The sequence below is a fragment of the Apis cerana genome, linkage group LG12 (genome assembly GCF_029169275.1).
Source record: "Apis cerana isolate GH-2021 linkage group LG12, AcerK_1.0, whole genome shotgun sequence".
In the NCBI taxonomy this organism is placed as follows: Eukaryota; Metazoa; Arthropoda; class Insecta; order Hymenoptera; family Apidae; genus Apis; species Apis cerana.
The window spans coordinates 1,785,673-1,803,533 of record NC_083863.1 but is presented as its reverse complement, the minus strand read 5'-3'; the positions used below and the strand labels follow the sequence as shown (position 1 = coordinate 1,803,533).

General features: G+C 24.6%; 1 protein-coding gene across 18 annotated transcripts in view; it reads right to left on the bottom strand.

Moving 5' to 3' along the window:
- The window catches only part of LOC108002506 (poly(rC)-binding protein 3), a 441,044-nt gene that overhangs the window by 110,884 nt on the left and 312,299 nt on the right, over positions 1-17,861 (bottom strand). For 15 of the 18 annotated variants that reach the window (XR_009832245.1, XM_062083263.1, XM_062083262.1 and 12 more), the window contains one exon: positions 785-1,126. Coding sequence is in view for 17 of the 18 variants with exons in the window: in XM_062083263.1 (XP_061939247.1) it covers positions 785-865 (81 nt within the window). In the remaining variant the exon portion in view is untranslated. Of the gene's footprint in view, positions 1-784; positions 1,127-1,702; positions 1,950-17,861 lie in introns of those variants that run through there. The other 3 variants (XM_062083274.1, XM_062083261.1, XM_062083266.1) reach the window with 1 other exon arrangement.

Genomic DNA, 17,861 nt, shown 5'->3' with positions numbered 1-17,861 from the left:
AATAGAGTGACGAAGACAATGATTTCATTCTGTCTTTCTCCAACTTTAACTGAATTGTTTATAACTTAATAAATAAGTTTCAACCTATATTTTTGTATATCAAATTTCATGTTTGTTTTGGCCTCTAGAATCTACCTTCCAAAGATGTTCTATGAATATACATGTTATAGGATATTTTCACGTGTAAAATGTTAATATATTCGTGAAAAACTTTTGGAAGGTCGATTCTAAAGGCCAAAACAAACACAAAAGTTGATCTGCAAAAATGTTGGTTAACGCTTATTTATGAAGTTACGAGCAATTGATGTTGAATGGAACGAGATAGAGCGAGAGCGAGACCCGTTCATATGACGAAGATAAACGAATTCTAACTATAATATTTTCTCTTTCTTTCATCGACCTTCCAAAGATGCCCTACGAGCACATTAATCTTTTACGAGCATTCTCTCAACTTCGAAGCTCAAACGAAAGATATATTTCCACATGAATCGAGAAAAGAAGAACAGGCAATTGTTTTTGTAAAAGTTTTTTGTTACCAGTGAAAATCATATATTAAAATTTCATTCAACTTGATTTAATTTCATTTAATTCATTTTACATATAACTTTGACGTAGCTAAAACATGCATATAAAATATTACAATTTCCAAATGTAAAATATAGAAATCAAAATTAATATCGTTATTCGAATACTTTTGAGAGTAATTTGCGTTTCAGGGAAGGTTTTACAAATTGAATAGAATCAACAATAGTAATTATTAATTGATAACGGTAGTTTTTCTTACCTTGCCTTGCATAATCAGGCGAATGGTCAGAGTGACCGAGGGGTCATCGTTCAAAACTGGTTTCGAATCCATACTGTCCATAACGGAGTCACAGATTCCTGTGGTTCAGAGACAGAGAGAGAGAGAGAGAAAGAGAGAGAAAGATAGAGAAAGATAGAGATAGATAGATAGATAGAAAGAAAGAAAGAGAGAGAGAGAAAGATCTTCTTGAGATTTGAAGGGGGAGGGGAAGGATAAGAGGCAGGATAAGGTGGGCAGGGGAAAGGTTAGGCGAGTGATTTTAGTTGGAGGGGTCTGTGGGATGTGCTTTTCAATCGCTCCCAGGTGTGTTCAGTCCTTGCACTGTAATCAAACAATATGCATAAAAATTATTCGATCGTTCATTGCTAACATAAGGAGGGGAAATTTTTTACATCGATATCCGAAATTTTGTCGAAATTTTCGATTTGTGACAATTTTTTATTAATTTGTGATTGTGGATGTGAAGTGTGAATCGATAGAAGATAATGAAATTGATGAAGATATAAAGTTTGGAATCTTATATTGAATAAAAGGGACTTGAATTTTTTGTATATTGACGTAATTCTATAATTGCCGTTGAAGTATATCGATTATTGTGTTTATATGAAAGGAGAGTTGATGCTTAGAAAGTTATACAGAGATTCTCGTCAATCAAAGAAGAATCATTTATCAAATTAATAATTACAATTCTGAATATTGAAAAATTCTCGATTGACAATAACTTATCGCACGATTGTTCATCAATTTAATAATATTTTTTGCAAAAAAAAAAAAACAAATAGAATTCATTACTTTGACATAGTTATTGGAAAAAAAAAAGAAGAAAAGAATCGAGGCCAATAATCGATCGAGTCTATTATACTTTTATATTGCAAAATATTGTTCGATGCTACATACGTATTTACTTTATTGCTTTCCGATTGCGTTCATCCACGAGGCAATAACTATCAAAGCAACTGTTTTTAAATCCGTCTTGTTGAATATGTATACCGATAGGGAACGTATTAAAGAGGGAGAAATTTATATAACCACAAAAGAAACGAAGGAATCAGATGTAAAGATTTTTTCCAATTATTCAAATAGCACTGGAGGAGAAGTAGTGTCACTGTGTGCCTGGCTCCTCTACTATCCCATTATCTCTGTTTATCTGAATGCAAACATTAATTCAACTGCATATCGAAGTATATAAAGTAATCATGCAATAAATGCGCCGGGTACTTAAAAAATAATTTGACGTTTCTACGATTCTCTTTGTATAATTGGTAAAAAAATTTGCAAACGATTGTGCAACGATTATGCGCCTTCTTTATAAAAAAATATTTATTTGGTGAATATCGAGAAATTGCGTTCATCCTCCTCTTATTATTTATAACTTTATTTTTTTTCTTTTTAGTTGAGAATCATAAGCCAAGATTTTAAATAAACATGAATTTCTCAAAATTACTATAATTCTCATCCGATACAACTCGTTCAAAAAATGAGTTTCGTTGAAATAACACAAACTTTTTACCAATCAGAATTCGTCAATACCAATTTTTTATTTTAATTTTATAAATATCAAAGTATTAACCTACGAATCAAAATCGTTAATCAATTCTGACTGGTGAAATTTATTATCCTTGCGGTTAACATCGAACTATCGATTAACCACGCTGTCAAAATTGGCGTTGTTCAATTCTGATTGGCGAATTCGATCGTGTCACTAACACATCGCCTATTCTTGTCCAAATTAGTATCGGTGAATTCGATCGTTATACTTGCAATTAATTAATACCCGTCGTCGGTTGTCCGTCAAAATTAGCAATTGGCCAATCCTGATTGGCGAATTCGGCCATAATTCTTGCGATTAATATTGTCATCGGCTACCATTGCTCCCCGAATTAGTATTGGTGAATTCAATCATTGTTCTTGCGATTAATAGCGAATATTGGTTAATATTGGTTACCAGTCTGCTGTCGATCAAGATTGATGTTGATGGATTCGATCATTATTCAATTAATATTGTTGTTTGTCTATTAAAATTGGTGTTGTTTATTCTATTCTCATTCATTTCAACGAGACTCCAAAGAATATATTCAAGCTGCTTTTTTATTTTTACACGTATTTTGTTAATGCTAAAAAAATATGCGAAAAATAAATAAATTAAATGATCAATTTTTATTAAAAAATTTAATTGACTGAAAATTGTTACTAGATAATATACAATAGAATTCTATGTGAATTTTATTTATACACATAAAAATGTTATTATGTGTTGATAATCTGAATTTTAATTGAACTCTTATCATCTTAAAATTTTAGAGTTTAAATAATTTGAAATAATTTGATTTGAATTATTGAAATAAAAATATACTTTCGTGCAAAGAAAAGAAATTTATTTTATGTATTTGTATTATGTATTTTGGAATTAATATTGAAAATTTTAAAAATTGAAAAATTTTTTAATTGAGATAAAAAGAACTATAAAGTGTATAAGAACATATATCCAATATTGAAAATAAATAAAATTAGATATTTTTAATAAAAGTGACAAAGACAAGTTAAAAGAATAAATTATATTTCTTTGTACATTGTGATTTCTTTGTACGAAGTTCAAAGTGAAATAAGAAATAATAAAATTTTTAAATTATAGATTCTAACAAATGCATTATACAACTAATTAATTATTTATTCAATAATATATCACGTCTTATGGAATATTAAGATCGTTAATGAATATTATGAATATTGTGATTTAATTATAAATTATGTAAGATTTAATTTTAAATAAAATTTTTCTACAGTTAAAGTTTTATACATTTTTATATCAAGATAAAATTAAGATAAGAACAATTTCAAGATAACTAATTTCTTGGTTGTTAAAATTATTTTTAAAAACAAGTATAGCTAAGATAATTCTGCATCTATGATATCATAGATGAAAGATCAGACTTGAATAAAATTTACAATTAATTAATTAATTAATAAATATTAATATTTCAATCAATATCGTGTTTTTTATTTGATCAAATAAATATTTTGATACAAGAGAAATAATTTTTATAAGGAAAAATAATAAATTGAAAAATCGTTTATTTCAGGAAATAATGTTTATTTTATTTTTAATTGAAAATTTGATCATAAAATAATTAAATTCGGAATAAATGTTAAAAAATAAATATAAATATAAAGTAATAATTTTGAATAATAAGCGTGTAATATTACTAAGAAATATATTAATGATAATATTTGAAATCACTTATTGTCATTAAAAAAATATTTTCAGAAATAATTTCACGAAGTGACAAATAAATTATTTAATTGCAATAATAAATTTAACTTTTCATATATTTATGAAATACTTGTGTTATTTTAAAAATAGGCTATTCATCAAATAACTTTTAAAATAACGTAATTTAATTGTTACTCAAAATAATCGAATTACGTTGATTTTTTAATTTCGTAAAAGTATATTTCAATATTTTCTTCAAATTTTCTTCTTGATTTAATAGATAATTAAAAATAATTATAATACGTTAAACATTCTTAATAAACATGACTTAAAATTAATAAATTACGTTTATTTTTATCGTATTTTTCAAAAAAAATATTCTACTTCTTTTTTTATTTTAATCCATGATATTTATTAAAAAAAGAAACTCATGAACGAAAAAACGGTAATATTTCAATAATTTATACACAAATACTTTTGAACTTTAAAAAACTTTTCCAATACAAATATCTGTTATATCTTTGAGATCTCTAATTTTTAGACGATTTTTTAAATTAATGAAAATATTTCGAAACTAATTTTATAGCCAAAGCACTTGTTCAAATTATTCCATTACCTACACACACACACACACATGATCGCATTCGCCATATTTAATCTTCTATATCTTCTGCATTTCTTTCTATCTGAATAATATTCGATTAAAATGTATAGAAAATTTCTTTCATAGAAAACTTTTGCCCCAAGTTATCATAATTAATTTGAATCGACACAGCGAGCCTTGCTAATTAAAATTTATACAGTAGACACTTTCATAAACGAATTTCACGAGGAATGCCAGTTATTCAGATTAACTAATTAAATTTAAACTTTTGTTCAATATAATAATATCGTTTGATGTACGTTTTGTAACAAAAGGATGTGGCTACGTTAAAATATATTTCGTACGTTTTTTATATCGATAAAGAGGAACGAAAATTTCAAATTTATTTTTAATATGGTTTAATAATAATTTGAAAGTAAAATAGATAAAAAATTGCACAAAAGTAAAGAAAGTATTAAGTTTTTCTTTATGAGAAGTATGGTAATATATTATTGCCAGAATTGAATTAGTAAATGTATATCATTAATAACACATTATATTGCTGTCAAATTATTATACTATTAATAATTTTTCTGTGAAATTTTCGAATTAAAGAAATGCTTATGAATTAGAAAATATATGAAGAAAGAAAGTAAGATAAAAAGTAATTTTTATCAATTAATGATTCAAAGAGAAATTATTTGCATGTTCAAATGAACTAACATACAATTGTTTAAAAATAATATTTGGCTAAATAAAACGATATACCACTTGAATCTTACTTTTAATATTTATTATTATTATATTATAACATATTAAATAATATTTAGAAATAAAAATGACATACATTATACATTTAAAAAGTCATTGTACGAAAAACAATATTTGAGCATTGCAAGAAGAATTTCTGAGAAACTATGACAAACAGAGACATGAAACCAACATAATTCCATCGATTCTACGCCGACAAGGGTATCCATAACAGACGAAGAACAAATATATCTTAGCTGGAACGAGCATTCCAAGCCTCTCAGAAATAAAGGAAACAGAATTGTTGGACAAATCTTACACGATTTCAACGACAAACCAAGGAATCCAAAAGTATCTCCAAACATATTTCCAAATTTCCTAAATTATCATATGAATTCTATTTTTACCTGAAAATATTTAAATCCAAATGGGTAAATACTATTTATTATTTATTATTATATAATTCGATACATAAATAAAATTTTGAAGAAAACTATGTATGATATTATATATTTGGAGGATCGATTCTAAAAGTCAAAACAAATAGAAAAATATCAATTGAAGATTATTTATTAGAATTATAAGAAATTGAAATGTTTAAATCATACTAAAATCAATGTTAAAAAATATTATTAAATATTTTTCAAAAACAACATAGCAATATTTAAATAATATTTAATAAGAATTTGAACTTTTTAAATATATTCAATTATCCTGTTTGAAATTCTGAAATTTAAATAAAAAAAAGAAAAATTAGTATAGATGTATAATGGTGTCATTGTCATTCTTAAAAATTATATTATCTTATAAAATTCAATTTTAATTTATACGTAGCTTTCAACGTTAAAATCATTAATATTAATGTATGCATAGGTATACATTTAATAAATTTTTACAATTTTAAAATTAGCATTGAATACATGTTTTCCTACAGAACATGATAATATACTTTTTTTAAATAATCAAACTTTAGTCATTTTTAACAGGCAATTTCACAGAAAATTCCCACAATAAATACGCACAATAACTACTTGTCTAATATAGTAATAAATGAGTAAGTAAAGATTAGAAATCTCTTACAAACAGATTAAAAAGTTAATAAATTTTGAAACGCATATCATTCTCTGTTTGAATAGTCAAGTCAGTTTTAGAGATATTTACTTTTATACTTTTCCTAAATTATTCAATTATCTTGATTGTCATTCTTGAATTTTACTTTTCTTCCCTCACATGTCATTACATGAAAATGATATTTCAAATAATATTTCAAAAATATTTTTACATAGCATAATTTTATCATCAGAATCTATCACGTACACTATTTATACATTACACATGTATGTTATTTAACCAATAACTTCGCTAACAAATTTAATGAATGAGATTATAAAATAAGAAAAAATAATAACCAATATATATATTATTCGAAGTATTACTATAAATAAAAAGAAAAATAACAAAAAAAAAAGAAGAATATTAAAATGTCTAAGTTGAAAATACTTTTGAAACTTACTTTGTCCTACTTTGAAAATTAACCTACTTTCCCGCCTTAAATATAACCGTATTGTCATACGAACGTATACCTCGTTAAAAGTAAAGCGAAAAGGATTCGATCGAGAAAGAAAATTCCATTTCAGATCGACGTTATTTTCAAGGCTCGCGTGCGTGTACCATAGTGTATTATCATTGGATGTCTGTTCTTTGTTGCTTCTAACGAACCGCTTCCTCATTACGGGCACGTGTATAGAAGCCACTTAAATATAACTTTCTGTCACAAAGAAACCCTGCCGTGGCGGGACAGAAAAATATGTTCAATAATCGCGTGCTGTTTTTGCACACGTGTGCGGGACGATGTTGCGTCTTGAAAAGGGAAGATGACTTATAGAACACTTGTTTCTTAATGGAAAATGTAACCAAGTATTTTTATTGCCGTTTATAAATTGGCAAAAATTATTTTTCATCGAATAACGTTTAACTACGTAGTTATTGGAAGTTTGAAGGAAGGATTTTAGATCTAAAATTTTAGTTTTGGATATTTATTAGTTTTCGAGATATTAATAAGAACAAACTTTTGATATTATACGTTGAGAGTTTCTTATAACCTTCTTATAATATTCATCGTTTTCGAGTAGCTAATGACGTCTATTTGCATTAGCATCTATAGGGCCACTCGTCCTCGAATAATTGAATACATTTTATTAAATACGATGTCAGGGACGTAGAAAGAAATTAATTTACAGATAAAAGTGTACATTTCGCGAGTAGATGTGACGATTATTATTATTTTCCCAATAGAAATTTTAGATTTTATAATGTTATTTATTTTTAGGTTAGAATTTAAATATTGTGAAGAAATCGCCAATATTGGGATATAGAGGATACCGAAACTATTAGACAATGATTTCTACCGAAAAAATGCTTCGAATCACATTGTTTTCCATAAGAATTTAATATATAGTAAAATTATTATTTCAGAAGTTAAAATTTTATATTTGAAGTCCACTCTCTCTGTTTTACCATCCCTCCAAATTTATCGATCGATTTTCTGGAATTTTATTCGAACATTTTACTACAGTCAACTGAATATATTCTACTATCTGCACTATCTGTATTCTCTATTTGCAATAAAGTGACAAACAGATATCTTTTCTTATCGCAACATAAATGGAAATAATATTTGATGTTTGAAAATAGTGTCATACACATTATATAGAACATTAAAACATGTACTTTAGCTATTACACTAAAATATGTATTTAGTGTTATTAAATAATTGTTAAAAATAATTCGAAAATATTTAAAAGAAATTAGAAAGCGATGAGTATTACAAAACTAGCGAAAGTATATATATATATATATCAAAACATTTATATAATTTAGCAGCTCTAGAAAATTGAGATAAAGAGAAAACTTTTATATTATTATCTCAATTTTCTTATAAATTATTTTCCTTAAAATAATTCGTCTAAAAAGAATATTCTGTTATCGAAAAAATCTCTTTAAACGATCTTTACGATTAATAATCTTATTAACAATTTAGATAATGAAAGTCTTACTGCATTTATGAAATATCAATAATTATATCTATCATATCTTGTGCTACAACGTTTAAGAATAATTTTTCCAAGATTTTCTAGTCGTTTTTATTTATTTGAAGTAATTAATGGGAAAAAAATCAGACTGAAAAAAATTGTTTTGCATTACAAGATGTTTACATTTTAATTTGTTCCAGTTTTTCGCATTATATTACTATGCGAATTAATTACTACAGCACAGTATTTATTTGAATTACATAACTTTGTTTTTTTGTATTAAAAAAAACCTTTATTAAATAAAAAATTATTTTAATATTAAACATCAGATTTAATATTTAACAATATTTTATACGTTTAATGTATACGTATGTATTTATGTAAAACGAGCAAAAAGAAATATACAATATAAAAAATATGTATTTACATATCCATCCACAGTTTATTTATTAATCACAGTTATTGTGATTAAAAGATATAATTATTTTAATTTCTAATTTTAAAGAAATACGAATGATATGTTGATTCAATTCGATAATTTCTTTAAAATATAAAAAAGATTTTGTATTTGAAATAAACTTCCTGAAATAATATCGTGTTAATAAAAAAATAGAGGATTCTGTAAGATACAAATAATTTGGAATATAAAAGTTTTTAAAACGATTTAAAAACAAATAACTGAATGAAAAGCTTGCGTTAAATTACAAAGTATCTTCGCAGAGCGTGCATGCACACAGAATGAAGTTAAATTTTTACACATAATTTTATATCCTTCATTAAAAAATTTCCATAGTCACTGTTTACGGATTTAATGTTTACAAATTTTTTTGCTTGTGCGTGTACGTAACACTTAATTAGTATTTAAAGTCACGCATCCTTCTATATCTAATTATAAAATATGGAACGAAAAATAGAAAAAAAAAAAAAACAGAATAAAAAAATTTAAATACCTTTTATATATTTCTAATTACAGTGTATATCGATGTTTTAATAAACAACTTATTTTTAATGCATTGTTTATAAACTATAAAGAAATTTCAAGCAAAAATAATAAATAATAATGCTGTTATTCAAAACACAAAGTTTTGGTAAAGAATACAATCTGAGAAAAAACTGGATTATATAAATTCTAAATATTAGCATAACAAATAAGAACTGAAGGTAGTAAAATCTATTTCAAGTGGTTCCTAAGTAGAGCCAAATGAAAATATAAATAGAAATGCATGCAATATAATATTTTGAATTATGGATATTAAAATGAAATTAAAAAGAAAGAAAAATGGATCATTCTTTTTTCTTTTTCATGATTTGACAAGAAAAGAATTAAAAAATTTATATGTGCAACTTTTTTTATTGATATTATATATTTTTTTATTATTTTCAACAAACATATTATTACTATAAAATGTGAGTACCAATTTCTACAGTAACAAATAAAAAAAGAAAGATCAAACTATACGAAACAATAAAAAAATATTCAATTAAAAAATAAAAGACCGTAAAAATTTCTATCGAGTGATTCGAATATTAAATTTCCCGCCAATTTTCGCATTAATTCGCAATCAATAATGCACCTACAGTCGACTAGTAATTATCTATATCTTGATGAATTTCTATCTATAAAAAAATCAAAATTAATTGAGAAGTTGTTTTTATTTGTACATTTCTGTGCTTTTGTTAATAGCTTGTAACATACTGCAAATTTTCGACTACATGACATTAAACATTTCTCCAAACCTATTTTTAAAATTGACCTTTAAGATGAACTAAATTTTAGAAACTTCTAGAATCTACCTATTTTAGAACTAACTCATATCTTTATAAACTATAAAAAGATGTAAATAATAAGAATTTTATTTATATCTTCGAAAATATAAAAATATTCACAAAAATTATAGAATATTTTTTTTAAAAAATTCATTTATTGCAAAACAAGCAAAACCGAACTTTTCATAATATTCTAATTTTATTCATTTATTTAACCTCTTTTCTTCCAAATCAATTTACGAATAAAGAAAACCTAAGCTAATTTTTTATCAACAATAGAATATTTGATTTCGTTTCATTCAACTCGAATGAAACTTTTAATTTTGTTAAACTTTTAAAAATTCCAATGTTTTCTTCGCTATAAATAAGCCAACTCAGATAATCAAATAAGAAATATTCAATATTGAAAATATTTACATTGTATAAACATTTAATGAATAAAAACTCTTTAAACTAAAACTTTCATCAACATCCAAATAAAAATATTGAGTTTAATATAGTATCAAAAATGTAATTCAAGTGCAAACTACTTTTTAATGAAAAAAAAGGAAAAGAGAAAAAAATATCTCATAGCGACGCGATAAATTTTACGACTCTATTCCACTCTCTTTCCCCTATTCCATCAACAGAGGATTCATAATTCACACCTGACACACGAATTCCACCCAGTGCAATTAAAATTTCGACGCTGATTTCCAGTACATACGATAAATATACAAAGATCTCAAATATATGAAAATTCTATCAAAGAGTAATTTAATTTAATATATCAATTGTAGTATAATAAAATTTTTTGTTTATAACAATGAAACTCGTAATTGATCACAATTTCTTCCTTCCATTTAAAAATTAACAATTAATAATTTTTTTATCGGTATAATGACATAATAAATTATTATTACGACCAGGTCGTGTAATAATACAATATATGGCTATGTATTTTTTACATTTTAAAAAACAATGATTCAGCGAAATTACATCTTTCTTACAAATATGTACAATAAAAAAAAAGTAAAAACAAAACTTTAATTTGAAACAAAACAAAGAAAGAATGTAAATTACATTTGAGAATACAAAGTTTTAACGGTTGAAGAATTTGTTTATTTTTCAAAAAATTTTAACTTCACGAATCAATTAAGTCATTGATAAATAATTATCAAAATAATTGCTGGATTAAAAAACTTAGATAAAATTTGGATAATAAAGAAATTCTCACTGAGTGAATCATTTTTCAAGAAAAATGTGATCGATTAACTTTGTTATATCTGAATCAGTGGAAAACATCAATTTTCTATACGAGATTTAGATTTCTCGTTTTCTGATCTTTCTTTTCGACTTTCTTCAAATCGAGTCACCCGATGGAAACAAAATGATAATATTCGCATGAATTGGAAGGAATGTTTACGAAATTATATACAGCATTGGATAAATATCTTATGGTTTATAACATAATACACAAAGTATCGATATATTCGTGGAACACTTTTGAAGGGTAGATTTTAGAATTCAAAACAAACAAAAATGCCGATCCTGGCTTATTTAAGTTATAGGTAATTTAAATACACATTAGATAGAACGAGATAGAGAAACTTCTCTCTCTCTCTCACTCTCTCCCCCCTCTCTCTCTCTTTCTCTCTCTCTCTCTCTCTCTCTCTCTCTCTCTCTCTCTCTCTCTCACTCTCTCCCCCCTCTCTCTCTCCGTTACATCGTCATCGCGTTTCTTTCTTCGCTTTATCTAACGTTCGATTGCTTGTAACTTAATAAATTAATAAGATTACAAGATCTCGAAAGACATTATTAAATATAATAAGATTAGAAGGTATAAATACATCCACGCTGTCAAACGTATTGCTTATACGCAATAGATTGAAAAAAGAACAATGTTACGAAATTAGACATCGTATGAATATAACTTTACGATCAGATGCATACGTCGCACGTGTTAGCTTCGAGTTGAGAATTGTAATTTCTCGAAAAGGACGAGCATATCGATCGAAGTTTAGCTCAGTAAATATCGTATCGAGAAATTTTCTCAAGAATTCGAACTTTATTTCTGTGAATCAATGAATTCACGAATTCACGTGTGAGAAAGAGAGAGAGAAAAAATCGAACACTTGTGAAAGGATTCCAAAATTTCAATTCGCAATTTCAATTTCGTACATCCTTGGTCAACCAACGAATCTCTCGTTTACACATTGGACTGAATAAGAAACGGTGCTACGAGATTGGATATTGCGCGTGGATCGATCACCACGTGAAACTCTGACTCGTTGTGAAAGAGAGGAATTATAGCGATTTTTGCGAGTTTCAAAATCATTATTTCGATTCTGATCGATCTTTCTTTCAATCGGACCTGTGATAACCGAATGTGAACACGGAAACAAATGATGGCATTCATTGGACAAGTTTGAACAAGAAATTGGATATTGCGTCTGACTCATGAATATCTCACGGTCGGATGCATGTGTTAGCTTCGACAGTTTCAGAACTGTGATATATCAAAAAGATGAATAGAAGACTCTTAAGTTGATAGAAGAATCTTGAGACAAGGAACGAATGGAAAAAGAAAAGTACCATTGGCCTAAAGAATATAGAATTTTCTTATATTGATCGAAAACTTTGAATTTTATTTCTATCATTACTTGGAATATGAACACAGATAATATATAGAAAACTATTTAGCTCGTTTTTCCAATATTCCATTAAGTCTTGCTGCTGTTGATCTGTATTGTTATTCCGTTTGTTTACATTCATACTATTCCTGTTGCGAGTGATAAAAGTTCATAACTTTTTATGATTCAATATTTTTCTAATTTTTGTTTAAAATCATTTGTAAAATAATCTATATTCTTAAGAGAATAAATCTTAACGTTTTATTTCAGGAATTACGATATTTACTTTCTTTTAAATTCGTTTATAAAAATGTACAAATCGAGCTTAAACATTTTTCATAGATATATTCTGTGCATTAAAAAAATATCTATTTAAATGATCTCTACTCCAAATATTCGCATCCATTTGTACCGCATTAATCAATTTCACCTTCGATTCATCCTTAATTCAACTTCGTTCTCAAAATATCGTTCATCTCTATCCGTAATAAATCACCGAAGTATGAAACTGATGAAATAAAATTATTTATGGTGCCATGTGCTAGTCAACTGTGCGCTGATTAATCAACTGCTGCTCTATATACTGTCGCGTGTTATTCTCTCAGTTAGCTAAGTAGTCCTATATTCCTTTCTTATTAGAAATATTATAAAATTACTCGAGATCTTTCGAAGTATAAAATTTTTATAATTCGAAACTCTCGAAATTAAAATAAAAAATAAAAGAAGAATTTTCATAAAAATTAAATTAAGCTTAACAATTATCATTTACCGATTACGAATTTAAATTTGAAGAATTTCAAAACTTTTAAAATAAAAAAAAAACTTTTATAAAAATTTTTAAATTTTTCGCATTTTTTAAAAGAATATTTAAAATCATCTACTATTGGCTGATTGAGTCCGAAAAAAATTTGAAAAATCAAAATTCTTTAAAATTTTAATTTTTAAGAAAATAAATAATCTTTGGAAAAGAAGAAGAAAAAATAATAATTCTGAATTTTAAAAGTTCCAATAATTTTGAAATCTTACAAAATTTCAAATTCGAGTTTCATAAATCTGAAAATCAAATATCGACCTATTTCTAACTTCTTTCTTATCCTATCTTATAGTCAGACGCATATATTGCACAATAGTGATTCACGAATCATAAAATGCAAAAAAGAATTTATTTTTATGGTTTTCGTGAGTTTCGAAATCGTAAATTACAATTGTACTGTTGAATGCAAAAAGGTCTTCAGGTTTTTAGAATAAAATAAAAACATAAAATTATTATTATATGTTATTTAATTAATTAAATCCCATGTTCTTTTTTTATTGATATTTCTGTTTCAAATTTCATCGTTATTTTCAAAAACAATTGACAAAATTACAATAAATGTTTTCTAAGTTAATATTGAATGCTTTTCTAAAAATATAGAAACTTATTACTTCTTGCAACTAACAATATAATTTTGCGATCCTATTTCGCTTTTTCTTCTATCGAAATGATAGCTAGGATATAGAAATATAGAAACCAACAATACCATTCACACAAATTGAACGACAAATTGAACAATGAGAGACATAGAATAAATATAGATCAAACATAAAATAGATATTGCGTCAATGATTATTTAATGAATATCATATTGATACATCTATCACACATGCATCGCGATTCACGAGTTATTACTTGAAAGAATAATCGTATGTACACGCGAATATGTGTGAAACAAAAATCCTAATTTATTTTCCTCCTAAGACTGCTTAGACCGCCCACGTTGGCCATCGAATTAGAAGGTTACGAGAAGCGCACGCGAAAATATCCAACGATAAAATGCTAATAAAGTGCAGGTAAAGGGATTCGCAGTTACGAAATATAGTTCCGTAATGAAAATGAAGTAATGCTTTCAGGGGCTTCGTTTTCAGGTATGATAAATACATAAAAGTGCGAAAGTGTCGTCAAACGTGAACATGAAAATGTACACAACACGTCTTTACTGTTCGATCTAATTTGTTTCGATCCACTTTTAACCGTTCTTTGTATAGGTTTAAGACTGGGCGATCTTCTATTGGGAACGCGCATGCGTAATGGTTGATTTTTCTTTAAGACGCAAGTTTTTCTAACACAAAGGTTATGTGCGTGTTTCTCCTTGAATATAATTACATCTTTTCAAAGCATTTAAGCATGTAATTGAAATTTATAGGTTATTCGAGGTGTGCAATAAACGAATAATATGTAATAAGAATAATGTGCAATAAGAATTCACTTATCCGAAGTTTGTTTATTTAAAGAAACAATTATCCAAATGTTCATTATTGAAATATATAGTTAGATTACTATATACATTATATAGAAGATTAATTATTCAATCATTATAAATAAATGATTGAATATTCGAAGTTTAATGATTCAAATGATTTATCGAACACAATATTATAATGTATATAGCGATGTTTTATTATATAAATATTTTTTTACATAATAAATTGTAATCTGTATTTGAAAATTGTTTAATCTTTAATTCTTTCACGTATCGATAAATTTAATTATTTTTAAATGATCATTCGAAGTTTTTCAATTACTTTGAAGATAAATAATCGACATTTCTATTAATTTATTACATATGATAGATAAATATAGATAAGTTAATATAGATAAATTAATAGTATTTCAAAAAAAAAAAAAAAAAAGAAGAATGAGATTAGTAAAAATTATTTCATTACTCAGATATTATTTTAAAACAATTTTTGCATATTTTAATTTTTTTCTCTCTATATATGAGTTAATCGACTAATATTAAATATAATATTAAATGTAAATGTAATATTACATAAAATGAGACATTTGAAGATATATATTATACTTTTATTACAATGATTGTAATGAAGAATAATCATTTAAAAACGTTTTTCAATTTACCACAATAAAAATATTTTTTAATTTAGAATCATAAATTGAAAATATAAAAGTTTTTATATTAATATTTTATTCTATTTTGTGAATTATAAATATGAAATTTATGTAATTATATATATATATATCTTATTTTGTTTAAATTTATGGATGTTATAAAATTAATAATATCGTAAAATATTTAATCGAAATATATGAAGTGGAAAAAGATTTATAAATCAGAAATTTATTAAATAGTATTTTTTTTTTAATTGAATTTCATTCTTAACATATAAATAAGTTCAATGATATTGCATATTATATGTGTATAACTTCTTTATTTATACACATTATCATTGAATATTTGATTCGAAAGATCAAGAATGGCAAAATAAATAATCATAAGTCAATCATTTATATAAATTAATAAACATTAGTTTTTGTATATATTTCTATTTAATTTATTTATTTAAAAATAAATTTTTTATCGTCTGTTTTTCATTATTTCTATTGTCATTTGTTAAATGAGAATTATAAAGAATGGCCGAAATATCGAATTTAAATGGGTTCATTCAAATATCTTGGAAAATATTAATGTTATTATTTAAAAAATATTTTAGATAAAAATTCAATAATTTAAAGAGATTTTTTGATATAAAATAACGAAATATGAATAAACAAGTATTTTTTGTCTCTCATAATTTAGATATAATCTTAATAATAACATTATTTATAATTTCATTAAGTTTTAATATTATTATTAAAGTTAAAATATAAAATATTTTAATTGATTTTATAATTTTTACAAGATTAGTTAAATCGATTCATGTATCTAAAAAAATAATTTATTTAAAAAAGAAAATTGATTTTTAAATATCAAAAAAATATTTTACATTTATCTTACAGTTTTTATCCAAAATATTTTTTAATACCAATATTTTCAAGATATTTGAATAATTTTATTTAATATTTTTTTCTATATAATATAAATACTATTATAATCTTGTCATTTCAAGTCGACTTATCGTATAAACGCCTCTTAATGATATTAATAATTATTAATATGATGACCACAAATATACGCAAGTAGAATTTCATTACAAATTAAAATTATGAACGGAGAACTACGAATGGAATTAATTATTTTTAAAAATTGTTAGATATATGTAACTATATTATATAAAATAAACATATATTGCATATGTTTTTATTTTAATTTTTTTTAAATTATTTAAATATTTTTAGAAATTACAACAAATATAAAATCATAAAAAAAACTGAAATTGAAGATCTATAATGATTATATCTGATGTAGGAATAAAACAAGGAGGAAAATGTTAGATATTCTATTCCAGAAAGTAATTTAAATATTTTCTAAGAAGAAGCTGAACTGAAAGAAATTCATCCAATCGACGATGTAAATAAATCGATAAATCAGATAATGTTAATTTCTTAGTACTATCTTTTATTTTTAATTATAAATAATTAAAAATAAGAAATAATAAATAATAAATAAAAGAGAAATAATAAATAAATAATTTTGCAATTTGTGTTGGATAAAATTATTTACTTCTTTTTCAATTTTTATAGTCAAAACAATTTTAATTTATTTTAATGTATGTATAATTTATATTTTATTAATTTAAATATTTGTCATTTTATTAGAACATTTTTCTTATAAAATTAAATCTTTTTTTCTTATATTCGTATCATTTTAATTATTTATTTAATGCATATGTAAAATCTTAATATTTCAATTTATTTATAATCTTAAAAAAAATTTAGTTTTCTAAATATAATATTATTTTATAATAATAGCATTAATTTAAAATATAAAATAAATTATTTTCCATTCTTTAAAATAAACTATAATTACTAGTAGCAAAAATTAAATGAATTTAATATCGGTTAAATCAAATGAACAGCAATCATGACATAGAGAAAGGAACTAGCAATTTCCGAAGGACTCGATATATCGAATCCAATTTCGATATATATTGAACATACATTCAGCGAAATATCGAACAATTAACACCATAATCGAAAGAATATAACAACAATTAATTTCTTTTCTTTAACTGCAAAACATACTTCTATAAATAAATATATTTTTTATTTAATTTTAAATTAAATTTAAATCTCTATAAAGAAAATGTTTTGTAATATAATGTTTATTTGTAATATAAGAATTTTAAAATATAAATACATCTAATTCACCATTTACACGGT